The sequence below is a fragment of the Rhamphochromis sp. 'chilingali' genome (genome assembly GCF_963969265.1).
Source record: "Rhamphochromis sp. 'chilingali' genome assembly, chromosome: 19".
NCBI lineage: Eukaryota > Metazoa > Chordata > Actinopteri > Cichliformes > Cichlidae > Rhamphochromis > Rhamphochromis sp. 'chilingali'.
In genome coordinates, this window is record NC_137946.1 from 28,717,977 (window position 1) to 28,733,340 (window position 15,364).

General features: G+C 40.7%; 2 protein-coding genes across 2 annotated transcripts in view; one reads left to right on the plus strand and one right to left on the minus strand.

The window, feature by feature from the left end:
• Positions 1-543: 543 nt before the first annotated feature.
• The window catches only part of doc2b (double C2-like domains, beta), a 185,171-nt gene continuing 170,350 nt past the window's right edge, over positions 544-15,364 (minus strand). The window contains exons 7-9 of the mRNA XM_080867163.1: positions 8,594-8,675; positions 5,791-5,887; positions 544-2,806 (exon numbers count right to left, since the gene is read on the minus strand). Coding sequence (XP_080723289.1) covers positions 2,673-2,806; positions 5,791-5,887; positions 8,594-8,675 — 313 coding nt within the window. The 3' untranslated portion in view covers positions 544-2,672. The remainder of the gene's footprint in view (positions 2,807-5,790; positions 5,888-8,593; positions 8,676-15,364) is intronic.
• LOC308387234 (putative nuclease HARBI1) lies at positions 11,536-14,075 on the plus strand. Its single transcript, XM_080867164.1, has 4 exons — positions 11,536-12,120; positions 12,197-12,309; positions 12,395-12,506; positions 12,587-14,075. Exons 1-4 carry the CDS (start codon positions 11,688-11,690, stop codon positions 12,964-12,966), a joined length of 1,038 nt encoding a protein of 345 aa, XP_080723290.1. The 5' UTR covers positions 11,536-11,687; the 3' UTR covers positions 12,967-14,075.

Consider the following 15,364-nt stretch of genomic DNA (forward strand, 5'->3'; position numbering starts at 1 on the left):
GGTGGTTGGTTCACATAGTTGGTGACATTTTGTCATGTCTCATACAGAAACATGCAGGGATGCCATGAATAACTGCTGTAAAGAAGCCTTAAGAAGGAATTTACGTTCAACGTTAGCGTATTAGTTCTTTAACCTCTTGTTTTAACCTTAAAGGAGAGCATCAGTTTTTACATGGATTTAAAGCCAGACTTTGTTACCTTAGTAACCCAGAGTGCCTTAGATTTCAGGGACGGGTTAGGGTGGTTGCTCCAGTTGTGATACTGCCTATCAAGGCCTCAACATGCTTCAAACAATGATCCCATCTTTATATAATTATATGTAGCAGCCATATTAACCTTGTTGTTTACACGTGTGTCTTCAACACCGTAGCTAAAAAGTCTAAAGAGCTTTAAAAAAAAAAAAGAGGTAACTGGACTTCTTCAATTCTAAAAACAAAAGGTCATGTGATTTATCACGAGTCACAAGAGGGTCGGTACCATCATACTTTGGCCCAACCCATCATGTGACCATCATGTGACCTATTGAAGTCAAACATCTTCACAAATTTAAAGAAGTCTAGTTGTCTCTTTTCTCAGGCTTTCTACACTAACGTGACCTGGATGACTAAGAAGCTACAGAGACACATTGTGCATGCCTGGTTTAAACACATCTGTGCCCTCTAAGTTTGTCTCCTTTTGAATCCCTGCACTGCTTCCAGGACTTTTTGTAGACACTGTATTTGATATGCTCCACTCCCTCAAAATGACGACCATTGCCTTGAATTTCACTATAGTGAATTTGGAAAGAAGTACGATTCTGTTGTTGTGGCTAAAAAACATTAGCGTGTGAAGAAAAACACTAGAGGTGAGGCTGTGTCTGCTAAATGTTCTTCTTCAGACTCTTTGGGAGGTAAAGGTAACTCTGTTTTAACTGAATTTTACAGTGCAAAACCCTATGAATGTGAAAAAAGCTCAATTCAGACCTGATGCACCACCTTTGGGCCTTTTCTTCTGTTATACTACTTAGATTCTTTGTTGTAACCAGAGATAGGCACAGTTACTGTATATCGAGCCCATGATGTGCAACACTGGGATCTGGATCTTTCTCAAGTTTCTCACCCACATCTTCCAAAGCCGAACCTTTCATATGATCATTGCTCTCTGTCACGGTGAAAGTGAATGATACACTCTCAAATGACAACTGCATGGCAGGAGTCTCGCATTCAGCTATCCATCGTTGCTGATATTAATTGGGGAGCGTGTGACTGTCTCTTCACGTTAGGCCTATGATGGACTCACACGAAGGGTCCAGGGTGTACCCAGCGCAGCTCCAATATGACTCGTAGTTGGATAAGCATGAAAAAACAAATGGATGGATGACTCGCCATCTGATGCTGTGATGAAATCTGACTCCCACATACTATACATCAGTCTACAGCTGAATCCAAATAGATGGTGGAGGCTGTGAAAGTATACTTTTTTGTTGTAATTTAGACATATTGAAATCAAATGTAACTATATTCTTTAAACTGGCCACAGATGGATTAAATATGATGCCAGCAGGTTGATATTGTTTGCAATATCTTTCTTAACAAGTAAAACCCACAATTAAAAAAAAGGTTTTCTGCTTTAGAACTGCAAAAAGCAAAAATTATTTTATTAACTTATGGTTTAAAATAACTGAAACTATCTTTACAGAATAAAGTTAGTGAGTATTGGAGGGCATTGTAACTCCTTTCTACTTAAGACTCACTCTCGATGTGTTTGCAGACCACTTTGCATTTACTCATTAATCTCTGGTTTCTTCCTGTTTAAAGGGAGTTCTTCCTTCCCACTCTCGCTAGTGTCACTCTACTTGCACATTGGGGGCCTTCTAATTGTTAGAGGTTGCTGTTTATTATTGTAGATTATTTGGCTTACAATATAAAGTAGCTTTAGGCAACTCTTGCCACAACCCAGCTCTCTTTCTCTGTAGAGTTTTTGCCTTTACACAAGCTTCACTATTAACTCTATCAAACAAACAAAACAGCAGTTTTTTAGTTAGAGTTATGGTTCAGACATGGTTTGAAGCATAATGAGACCTCAACCTTTAAAGACTGTTCTCCATAAACTACACGAAGTCTCTATGGCATTGCTCTCATCTTCCCAAATGGAAAATACATGCTCCAAATCTAGAACTTGTATTAGTAATACGAAATATTTGCTACATCCTTTGTTAGTGTAGCCACTACTTTAAATCCTAAGACTGCTCATAGCCATGAAATTGAAATCATGAGGTTTTTCCTGTGCAGCTTTATGGATTAGTGGAAATTCTTTAACTGCTGTAAAAGATCTCATCAAATAGATTTTGCTTCTTTTATCTTCCACCGTTCATACAAGAATCCTTTAAAGTCAACACTACAATCCCTGTCAGTCATCTTGTGGATTGAATTTCTCTTAAAAACATGAAATGAGCAGCGGTGCAACCTCCTTTCTGTATGTGTGAAAGTGTTGTTGAACACAAACATGAGATGTGTATGTTTTAAACTCAGCCCTGTGGAGAGGAAATACTGTGTATTCCCAAAGAGAGGCGTCTCAGGTCGATGCGGGCAACACGAGGGCGACCCAGAGAAGACGACCTGGGTGGAGAGGACGGGGAGGATGCGGGAGTCCTGGTGCAGCCGGCGAACAGGTTGGACGAAGGATTGTGTGTGTTCAGTCATTTAATGAACCAGGTAATTCATTGGTCAACGTGTGCCAGCGTTCAATTTTTTTGTCCTTGTTTTTGAGGCAGTCAAACCAGTGCTTGAGCCTTTCTCCATTTGCATTGATACCCAGAGATACACCACCTAAAAGGAGGCACAAACACAGAATGAGTTCTTATTAGAAAGACAGGAGACTTATAATGCATCACATTATAATATCAGTTTATATTCTTAGCATCATAAAACAGCTGAAAAACAATATTAAAGATGAAAAACCTTTTACAAATTATTTATAAGTTGGTTTACTAAAGAGAATCAGTTATGTTCATTTCCAGCTCTGTGTGTTGCATCACTGGACTTTGCACGGCTCACATTAAAATAAAAATCCTTATATGTTCATCCTATATTAAAAGTTACAGCACCCTCCAGAAATTTATGCCAAATGTAGTGCTGTCCATTATGGTTGAACATTTAGTCTCATATGGCCAAAGAACGTTGTTACAATAGTCTTTTGGTTTATTCGGATGCAACTTTGCAAACCTGAGCTGTGCTGCCCTACTTGTTCAGTCTTTTTCTAATGCTATAGTCATGCACTTCAGCAGTGAACATGTTAACTGAGGCCTGTTGAGTCTGAGATTTTTTGCAGCTTCTCTGTGCGCTGCACAATCCGACCTTGGGGTGAATTTGCTGGGACGTCCTCTCTTTGGAAGATTGTGCCATTGTGTTAACATACATCTGAATGCTCCAGACCAGCAAAATTGCCAAAGCTTTAACCGTGGTGCTCACACAAACTGATGATCGGTTGATTTAGTGCATTTGATTAGCACTTAGCTGCTATTTACACTTTATACAGTGGGGCAAAAAAGTATTTAGTCAGCCACCGATTGTGCAAGTTCCCCCACTTAAAATGATGACAGAGGTCAGTAATTTGCACCAGAGGTACACTTCAACTGTGAGAGACAGAATGTGAAAAAAAAATCCATGAATCCACATGGTAGGATTTGTAAAGAATTTATTCGTAAATCAGGGTGGAAAATAAGTATTTGGTCAATAACAAAAATACAACTCAATACTTTGTAACATAACCTTTGTTGGCAATAACAGAGGTCAAACGTTTACTATAGGTCTTTACCAGGTTTGCACACACAGTAGCTGGTATTTTGGCCCATTCCTCCATGCAGATCTTCTCAAGAGCAGTGATGTTTTGGGGCTGTCGCCGAGCAACACGGACTTTCAACTCCCGCCACAGATTTTCTATGGGGTTGAGGTCTGGAGACTGGCTAGGCCACTCCAGGACTTTCAAATGCTTCTTACGGAGCCACTCCTTTGTTGCCCGGGCGGTGTGTTTTGGATCATTGTCATGTTGGAAGACCCAGCCTCGTTTCATCTTCAAAGTTCTCACTGATGGAAGGAGGTTTTGGCTCAAAATCTCACGATACATGGCCCCATTCATTCTGTCCTTAACACGGATCAGTCGTCCTGTCCCCTTGGCAGAAAAACAGCCCCATAGCATGATGTTTCCACCCCCATGCTTCACAGTAGGTATGGTGTTCTTGGGATGCAACTCCGTATTCTTCTTCCTCCAAACACGACGAGTTGAGTTTATACCAAAAAGTTCTACTTTGGTTTCATCTGACCACATGACATTCTCCCAATCCTCTGCTGTATCATCCATGTGCTCTCTGGCAAACTTCAGACGGGCCTGGACATGCACTGGCTTCAGCAGCGGAACACGTCTGGCACTGCGGGATTTGATTCCCTGCCGTTGTAGTGTGTTACTGATGGTGACCTTTGTTACTTTGGTCCCAGCTCTCTGCAGGTCATTCACCAGGTCCCCCCGTGTGGTTCTGGGATCTTTGCTCACCGTTCTCATGATCATTTTGACCCCACGGGATGAGATCTTGCGTGGAGCCCCAGATGGAGGGAGATTATCGGTGGTCTTGTATGTCTTCCATTTTCTGATGATTGCTCCCACAGTTGATTTTTTCACACCAAGCTGCTTGCCTATTGTAGATTCACTCTTCCCAGTCTGGTGCAGGTCTACAATACTTTTCCTGGTGTCCTTCGAAAGCTCTTTGGTCTTGGCCATGGCGGAGTTTGGAGTCTGACTGTTTGAGGCTGTGGACAGGTGTCTTTTATACAGATGATGAGTTCAAACTGGTGCCATTCATACAGGTAACGAGTGGGGGACAGAAAAGCTTCTTACAGAAGACGTTACAGGTCTGTGAGAGCCAGAGATTTTCCTTGTTTGAGGTGACCAAATACTTATTTTCCACCCTGATTTACGAATAAATTCTTTACAAATCCTACCATGTGAATTCATGGATTTTTTTTTCACATTCTGTCTCTCACAGTTGAAGTGTACCTCTGGTGCAAATTACTGACCTCTGTCATCATTTTAAGTGGGGGAACTTGCACAATTGGTGGCTGACTAAATACTTTTTTGCCCCACTGTATTCCTCTGGAAGCAGTGAGGACGTACTTAGCTTTTCACATGGCTGCACAGAGTGCTGTGAAAACTTTGTCACAGTACTGCAGATACATCTGAGGTCTTGTGTTTCCCCTGAGCTCCAAAGATCTGATTGGCTTTTTATACAGACAAACAGGAAACAGAAGATTCCAGCTGTGATTTGAAAGCACAGGACATGGCACATTTTTCAAAATGTGATCATATATATTGTGATAATGTGTAAGTTCATTATGATTTATCATATTATGTGTTGACTTGTTATATTACATTGTTTTGGGGGGGGTTATTCATAATGTTATTATATTAACCTCAGTTGTGACATCTTTTTGAGTTGGACCTCGTTTAATAGCTACTTCTTTAGATTTCTTTACCCTTTTTTGGAATTTATGGATAATGTTACAATTATTCTTAAGACTGTGAAATATCCACGCCACACAATCACAGCTTTTCCATCGCCCTTAAAAGTCTCATTACACAACAAACACACAATCCCACCTGTGTTGATCTCCATCTTTTTGTTGTAGCAGCAGTTAGTTTGTGTTTGCATTCCTTTTCATGTTGGAAATGCAAACCGAAACAAGTCCTTAAAAACATGCAGACCCCAGTAACCCTCAGGGAGTCTCACAGTGTCAGCACAGTGAAGCCCAGCACTGCTTACCTATGAAGTCATTCGACTTTCCAATGTCGTAGTCCCATACGGTCACCTCCAAGGTCTTTTTGGTGAGGTCTGCATATTTTATGTCATAACAGAACTCCTGCAGAAAATAAAAGAGGGCAAAATAAGAGCTCCACAATTTTCTCTCTCAAAACACATGATTAATAATACCTCATCTTTTCAGATCACCACGTTGGGGCTTTAAGAGTTTATTTATTCTGATGGACCATCGTCACACACACACACAAAAACACTCTAATGTGCAGTTTTTCGGTTTGCATAATTATCAAAACAATTCTGAAAGCTTTTGTTTCATTTCCTGCTGAAATTCATTCAGAACGCCTCATTAGGTTTTAATATTTTGTTAGTGCCTTAAACAAGACGCTGTTTAATCTAGCTCTTCTCGCTCTAATGTTTTTTTCAGTCACTACATAACCAGACTCATTTTCGTTAGTTAAGGAAACTCACAGCACAGCAAAGGTGTCAACGTATCTTAAACTTGGAGCGGAGGAAATTAAATGCGGAATACACACACGGCTTCTGTAATAGCATGACAGTGTAATCGATACAGTCCACTGTCCACTAAATGAAACAAGCATTTTCTTCTGAAATCAATTTGCAGTTTGCGAAGCAACAATCTGCGGTTCAATCACCTTAATGAAACCAGAGCCTCGATATGGAGGAGGACCTCATTGCTTGTCTCCAACGGAAAGGCCAGGAGGTGATGGAAGAGTATGGGCGCAAAAAAATGTCAGAGGAAATGTCAAGTCGCTGGCCTGTGTGAGCGTTCGGCTGGGGTACGTCCACTCGTATACAAGCAGAAACGTCCGAGCCGAGCTGCCCTGTGGCCCGTTCAGCCTCAAAAACATGTTTGGCATTCTTGTTCAAAACGTGGCCGAAGCAGCACCTGTCTGATTTCAATACAATTTAAAATCAGCCATGAAGGGAGGTGTTTGGCTGTGAGACTGAGGAGCTCCGGCTCAGCTAAGAAGAACATAAAGGTTGATTACTTAAATTGCTTCCTTCACAGTCAAAGCAGCGGTATACAGCATGGTAAAGGTCTGGAGGCAATGCAATAGCGTTCAAAATTATATTAAGCTCCCTGTTTTAACAAACATTATTTACATTTTTGGACAACTGGGCCAGAAATACTGACTTGCTTTTATAAACTAAAACGCATTGTCCTCTTAACTCTGGCTTTTCAGCTGCTAAATGTTTGCAAAGTACTCACAGTTGCAAACTACAGTTAAAAGTTAAAGTTAATTGTACTTTGCAACTGTCAGTACAGTGCCAGTTTTTACATACATATTATAATCTTACAGCCATCGTTTATGATGTTTATGTCCATCATAAACGATGGATATGAGTACCAATAACAGACAAACTAGGCAAAACCCTGGCAACTGCTGTCACTAGGTGAGACTAGTTGAAAGAGGGTGATGCATAAAAACCTTCTTGGACACTAGAAGATTGCTGTGGTTGTCTGCAGTTTGCATGGAAGACGGTGACGTGTCTGGAAACACTGATCAGCTACTTGCTGAGTGGCAGTGAAACTTGAACTTTCAGAGTAAAGGTTGTGCCTTAACATTTGTAAAGGTGCAACTTTTACTGTCGCTTGGTGAGTAGTTGGCAAGTGTTTGCAGACAGCTTGGTGTGTTCCATACAAATTAAATGTGACAATACTGATCTGCAAGTGACCACAAACACCACAGGGAGGCTTTTGGTGCAGTACCATACTGTATGTCTCTTTGGAACCAGTTTCACCTATCAGCTACCAGCAGGTAGCTGACTGGTCTCTAGACCTGTGGGATTAAAGCACACGGTGTCTCATGATGAAACCGCCATCGCCATCTTGATGTTTTGAAGCCTCACATTTTCTGATACACTTCTATATAACTTGAAGCCTTTTTACAACCCCATGGGGGTTAAAACAATGTAGATGTAATGTAACAGTAATGTAACAACAATGTAACAACAATGTAACAATGTAAAACAGACCCCTTCATGTTGGTTTTACTTTTTAGGTTAACCAAGCTTGTTAGTGTTAGCTGTCAGCTTAGCGCTCTCACATCAAAATATGCCCACTTATAGATTCAATAAACCAAAGGAGTGTTTATAGTTCTAAAACCAAGCCGACAAATGACTGGGTTATATCATTGTTTAATGTTTTTACCATTAAATGTATCAGGTTAGAAACTATATTTCTTATATGTAATATTTGCAATAAAATATCAGAATCCTGAAGGCATACACTATGAAAAGGGAAAAGGAGAAGACAAACTACAGGTTTTATAAAATCTGAAGGTTTGCCACTATAAAGAAAACTTTTACATTAAATATGAATTTTTCTCTCTTATTATTACCACTGCAAAAAGTATTTATTGGTGCAGATAGAGCCATTAAAACTTTATTTTCAAAGCTTCAGAGCTTCAGGCATTGATAGGACTAAACAGTCACTTAATAAGTTAACCAGTCAGTAACTTGGCTCATTGGTTTTATAAGAGAAGATCAATAGAAGTTCAGTCCTGATAAAATACACCTGAGTTTTAGCCCGTCTTCAGTGGTAAACACTTGGCTAAACAGGACTTTAATTATTTAAGTTATTTTTTGGTTCTGCAGCTTTTTTAAAAAGCCATCTTGTTATGAATTAAGAAAAATTCCAACAGTGTTGCCCTGTCAAAGTGGCTTTTGTTGGTCCCAGGGTTATGAAGGTCGCTCAGCACATAAAGCACCAGATAAAGCTCAGGCAACAATAAACAGGAATAAAATAGAAAGAAATGCTGCAAGGTTTAGCTGTGGTTTATACCTCATTGAACTCAGGATTGAGCGTCTTCTTTTTCACAGCAGTCTTGTGCTTTGACTTTTTGTTCTCGTCTGGCTTCAGATACCTGCAGGACAGAGAGGGGAGGAAAGAAAAGAAGATTTAATACAATTTTCTGATGCTTATATTTATGAGTGAAACAGCAAAAATGAAAATATTACATATCCCTGCAGAGCACACGGTGCTCATGTGTTATTTGAAACCACCATCAGTAATGTGAAGCCTCACACAGTGGTCAGACAGCACACTGTACATTTCTCAGCTGTTATATTGTTCTGTCCTCCAGGGGGTGCTGTGGGACTGCCCTACATTCAACCACACAGCTGCATTACATTACACTACACACACACTAAATCACTACATCATCTGATTTTTAGAAACTCCAGATTTTATTAAGGCTTTTCTTTTCTCAGCTTGCAATCCAAAGACCTTGTGGTGCTTTCCCCTGCAGCTGCAGTCCCACTCTATCAAGACTGATGTCCCACACGTGGTTAGTTAAACAATAACATTTCACTCTAGTGTCTGCTTGATGAGATTACCGTGGAGAAGACATCTCACCTCATAACAAAAAGACATTTCCAAAATCAGTCGATACTCCTGCGCATTACTGCAGAGAAGGTCTCCAGTCTCTAGTTTATTTAAACCCTTCATCTCAGATTCTCTGTGTGAGGTTTCTGGATGTTGGTCATTTGTTCCTATTATTGGCTTTCCAACCTTTTTTTGTGGAGCTTCTGGGAGTCATACCACACTTCACTTTGCTAGACCTTAGACAAAACTAATTCATGTTTATTTCTTTAGGTTTTTAGCGAGATTAACATTTTAGAGCCTGTGATATGTACTGCTGTTACTGTGACTCAGGCATGCAGCAGTAACCTATAAACTATTCTCTGCTGACTGCCAAAATCTGGGGGCTTCCAGTGTAGCCGGTGGATATGGCGGGGTAAAGCTTACTATGCTGTGTGCCGGTGACACATTTTGAAAAGTTAATAAACTCCTTTTTTGGCAAATGCAGTGCTTCATTTGGCCATCACAGGGACTGTTTACCTGCAAGCATCCAAAGCCAGCTCAAATGTGATTTGTCAATAAAGCTTGAGGACTGCAGAGGGTAAAACTAATTTTCCAGTTTCAAAAACTCTCTCGTTTTATAGCTGATAAACACAGTATAAATGGCCAGTAACACTTTATAATGTGGCCTCAACTCAGGAGTAATTCCCCTGTAATGTAATGGAATATCAAGGTATTTTATTTAAATTACAATGTAATATATTGACCCACAAATATACTAAGCCAGGTTTTTGCAGGACAAAAAAAGAATTATTTTGAAGTGTTACCAAATTAACTTTTTTATTTAAAAATATAATTTTCATACACATTATTCTGCCGATGAAGGGAGGGAGCATGCAATCGTTCTGTTTGTTTGTGTGTCTCTTTATTAGCACTCCAGGGTCCACAGTTTCAACATATCATGTTCAGATTTAACTTTACAAAAATAAGCTTTCAAGAGGGGCAGAGATGTAATCTGATTACCTTTTTCAAGTAACGAGTAATTAAAGGGATTACTATTGCAAAAAAAGTAATTAGATTACTGTTACATTCACCGTAAGCATGCTGCGTTACTAAACCGTGGTTTTGTTTGTGAGAGTGTCTCATGACAATGACGTACAAGCGTGCGACGTGCGTGGCAGCAACAGACGTGTGTAGATCAACAATGGATAATATGGAGTGCGGGAGAGAGTACTAGCATACAGCATTTAAAGCTCGGAAGTACTGACATTACTTTTAGCATATATAATTATTCTTTTAATATACTGAAATATGCAGAAAATAGGTTTAAATGTTAAACAAATTTCTTCCAATCAAAGACAGTTGCATATAATTTAATTTCTGCTTGATGCAATGTGCATAAAGTAACATAAAACATAAAATCAGTAACATAATGGATTACTTTTTTGGAGAAGTAATCAGTAATTAGTAACCAGTGTTGGGTAAGTTACTTTAAAATAGTAACTTAGTTACATTACTAGTTACTTCTCTCAAAAGTAACTCAGTTACTTCAAGTTACTCGTTACTTTCAAAGTAACTAGTTACTAGGGAAAGTAACTTTGGTTTTACTCAGAATTCTCTTGTTAATGTGTTTCTTCCATAACTTTGCCAGTCTTCTAGCTTGCTTACTTGCCACAAGTGCACTGTGCCACCTACCAATAGAAAGGAAAAGATAATGTGCATATTTCCACGAGAGAAATCCCACGCCTGGACCGTCGTTGACCGCCACCATGATTCTAGCCTACGTCACAGCGTCATGTGCGCCTTTTACATCCAACACAAAAACTGCAGTCGTGGTGCTTTCGATTGTACTCAGAACTCGGAAATTCTGCCTTCTGAATAGGAAGATGTAGGTAACACCAGACTGCAGATGAGCTGCATACAGGGATGGACTGGGACAGAAAATCGGCCCGGACATTTTGACTAGAGACTGGCCCACCATTATAGGAAAAATCATAAAGCCTTTGAATGAAAATAAACACTATTGTGACAGTGATGTTCACTGTTTTGATGGTATATATGCATCAATCTATCAATCGTTTGTTGTAAGATTCAGATAATTATTTTTTTAAAAGCTAGACATTTTAAATGAGAATAAGAAAGAAAAGTATTTCTTTGTGCCCCCCTTTTCCCTGTTAATGCCCTACATGGACCCCTGGCAACACTTTGCTAGATCTGCACCTGCACAGTTACCAGCTGTCAGCTACTTAGAAAAGGATCCTGGGGTTATTTGTCTCTCAGAAACAGTTCATAACTTCCCTTCAACTCATTCATGTCACCTAAAAGGTAAACCTGTTTCTCCATCACCTGGGCCCTGTTTCAGGAAGCCGGTTTAGTGGAAAAACTGACTAAGTATACCCTGAGTTAACGAAAACTCTAGGTTTTCGGTTTCACAAAGCGAGTTCAGCTGCAGCCTGAGTGAGTCACTATGACGACACACTCCGTGAAGCTAACCTGCCCCCTAGCAGGTTTACTACAACTAACCCTGACTGTCTCCGCCCCTTTGTCGGAAACCTGACAGTAGGAAGTGTCGGACATGGCGTGCCACTTCCTTGAAGAGCCAGTAGATCATGAAGCCCAAATTCTCCGCAGAGCTCTCCGCCGGGAGAGAGTGATCAGAGCGCGTTTGGACATTTTATCATTTCCTGATGATTTTCTGTGTGAACGTTACCGTTTCTCAGCACAATCTATAATTTATTTGGATAACATCCTCAGGCCATATATTACGCATGTGACACATCGCGGACATGCTCTCAGTTCATTGCATATTATTTGTATTGCACTTCGGTTTCTTGCAAACGGGAGCTTTCTGTATAATATTGGTGACGCTGAGCACGTTTCCAAGGCTACCGTCTGTCGGGCAGTCAGGAATGTTACAGTTGCACTGAAACGTCTCCTGTACACGTTTGTGGTGTTCCCCGGTCACAGACCCACAAGATTTATCAAAGAGGGATGCCACAAAATTGCAGGTATCAGGATGACCAAAACTTAATGTATGATGTGGTGATACTTGGACTACTACTTAAATTGCACATTTATTTTCAGGGTTCCCAGGCGTGATTGGCTGTACAGATGGCACTCACATTCCAATCATTGCTCCTTCAGTAAATGAAGGAGACTATGTGAACAGGAAGTCTTTCCACAGCATTAATGTGCAGGTACATAGTTCCCTGTAGCATGTCAAACTAACAAATTATTTCATTATAGTAATGGATGCTAATTTGTGTTCTCTGCACTGTGAAGATCATATGTGATGCTGCCAACATTATCACAAATGTGGAAGCCAAGTGGCCAGGCTCTGTCCATGACTCACAAATATTCCGTGAATGTACACTGAGCACAAAATTTGGACATGGTGAGTTGAGAATACTTTAAAATATATAAAGACCAATTGCTTCAGGGACATTTGAACTGAAGTGTATCCTTCTGTCTTAGGAGAGTTCACTGGCTACTTGCTTGGTGATAGGGGGTATCCATGTTTACCCTATTTGCTTACCCCTTACCCTGACCCTGAACCGGGCCCACAGCAGCGATATAATCTGGCTAATTGCAGGACAAGAGCCAGAATTGAAATGACTATCGGAATGCTTAAGGCCCGGTTCCAGTGCCTGCAAAGACTCAGGGTCACCCCAGAAAGGGCATGTGACATTATTGTGGCATGTGTGATTCTTCACAACATTGCCACAATTAGAGGAGAACACTGTCCTTCTGAACCAAACAGCAGTGATCCAAACCATGAACATCCTGACCCTCCCACGGACATACAAGATGGAAGCGCAGTCAGAGACACCATATGTCACAATCATTTCCTTTGACCCATCACCTCAACATGTTGAAAGAAGAATAAACAGATTTTTTGTTCAACTGGCTTTATTGGTCGCCTGTATTTCCTGTACACAAAGTATTAAAAGATGTAAACCTCATAAAGTGTCTCTGTTGCTTCCTCCTCTGTAACAGCTGTCAATGTTTCTTCATTATTTTCCTGTAGTAAAGAAATAAACAACATTGCTGTTCTACTGTAAACTCATATAATCTGTGGAGTATTACTCACAACTGCATGTTGGTCTGGCTCAACAGGAGGCTGCACCAGATGCAGTACACCACCACCATCAACTGATAGAATATGAGGTTTATACAGGTCACTTATAACTTACAAGGGACCAAATGGCAATTAACAAACATACCAATCACCTTACACTTCATTGTCATTATGCTCTCAAAGACAACCAAGACTGAGGGAAGGCAAAATCAGTCGGAAAATAACTTCACTACAAAATAATTCATTATGGTAAAGAGTTTATCAAATGAATGTGTCGCACTGCAAAGGTGACTGTGAAGAAAGGATGTATGCACATCATGTATTATTTTGAATTTACCCCTTATGTAGGCACTTGTGTCTTGCGGGGTTATTGACTCAGAGGATGTCCCCGCAGAGATGCCTTCAGCCACAGGGCGCCCACTGTTTTGGCTGAGGGCCAACTGCTCAGCCTCTGTGAGTGGTGGTGGTGGAGGACCCCCACCTGTTTTTCGGGCCTCCGCTTTTTTTCTGTTGGCTATAACGGGCCACATTTGAGCATACAGAGTAAGCAAATATGTACTTGTAATGTGCTCAGATAATTTCAATAAGTGCTTACAGAAAGAAAATTAATGTAGCCTCTAACTGCAATTAATTTACATGGGACAAACAGACCAAGCACTATGGCTCATAATACAATTACACCTTACCTGTTTGGACTATATTTTTATATTTCATTTTTACTTGCTGCCAGGCACGTTTGGGGCCTGTTGGGTTGCACCTGCGCTCACATCACATCACAAAATAAAATGTATAAAATAACAAATAAAATAACATATGATAAAATAACGTGTTAAATGGGTGGAAATCCCTAGATCAATGTTTAAATTAACAATCACGCATTGACTCTGTCGGCTATGTTTTGCCATGCATGCTCCCTTTCTTTTGCAGCTGTGGCTGTGTTACTTTTTTCCGCGGAATTTGCATGTTATCAGCATATGCTGCCATCAGAATTTCGGCCTCAAGCGCTGTGAAATACATTGACCGCGCCTTCTTTCCCTCCGTCTCCATGGTGACTCGCTTAATCTGTGCTCCGCTTATCAGGGCTTTATGTATCCTCGTCCGCGCGCTTCACTTGGGGTTAAAGCAACTCCGCGTTGACTGAACTAATTGTTATCAGCCTTTCTGAAACGGAATATTCCGAGTTGGACAGTTCGGGGTTACTCAACCGTGAGTGTCGTTTTTCACTCTGAGTTTTCCAAACCGGCTTCCTGAAACAGGGCCCTGTTCAGCTCTGATGATTCAGTAAGGACATCTCCTGGTTTCATCTTCATGTTTCCCTCTCACCACATATCCAAACCGACATCCTGACCAGCAGCTTTTTTACAGCTGTGGCTCCAGCAAACATCAGCTGATACTAGAAATTAATATTAAATAAATTCTAACAATAGCTGATCAAGCTTAAACATGCTGCTGTTGTTTAGCGCGACATCCGCTGGTTTCCTCTTTCGGCGCAAAGTGGGGAATAAACAAATAAGAGAGCCGATCAGCTGATCATTGATCAGTTTTCATGATTGAAGTAGAAACAGGAGAGGGAGGGGAGAGAATGAGAGAAGAAGAGGCAGCTGTGCAGCAAAGACACAGAATAACTCCAGCTTTGTGCCTTTTTCATTGTAGCTGAATTACGGGACAAACTGTTCCTTTTCACCTCAATACGAAACGCGTAATATTTTCTCTGAATACCAGACGGGACGGTTGGCAACTCTAATAACTTATGAACAAAATAAAGTTCAACATCATTAACTTCATAGCACCACCCAGCTGTATAGAAACTCCGTCATGCTAGCTAGCACGCAGTACGGAAAAAGTTAGAATAACGAAAATAAACTGCACTTAAACTTGGTTCATATCTGACCCAGAGAGACTGCAGGTCATAACTTCTTACCTGAAGTTCAGTTCACACTTGGACCGGCGGCCGCCTCGCGTCTCTTTTCCTTCTGCGTCCCCTTTCCTTCATCCACCCGCTGGCCTCCACCACTTGCTAATGTTACTGAATCTGTGGAAACTCCGCGATGCCACCACACGAAGTAACGAGTAACGACCCTATCTAAATCCCAGTAACGAGTAACGCGTTCCTGATTTTGGCATAATAACTAGTTACCGTGCTCGTTACCACAATAATAACGTAGTTACTGTAA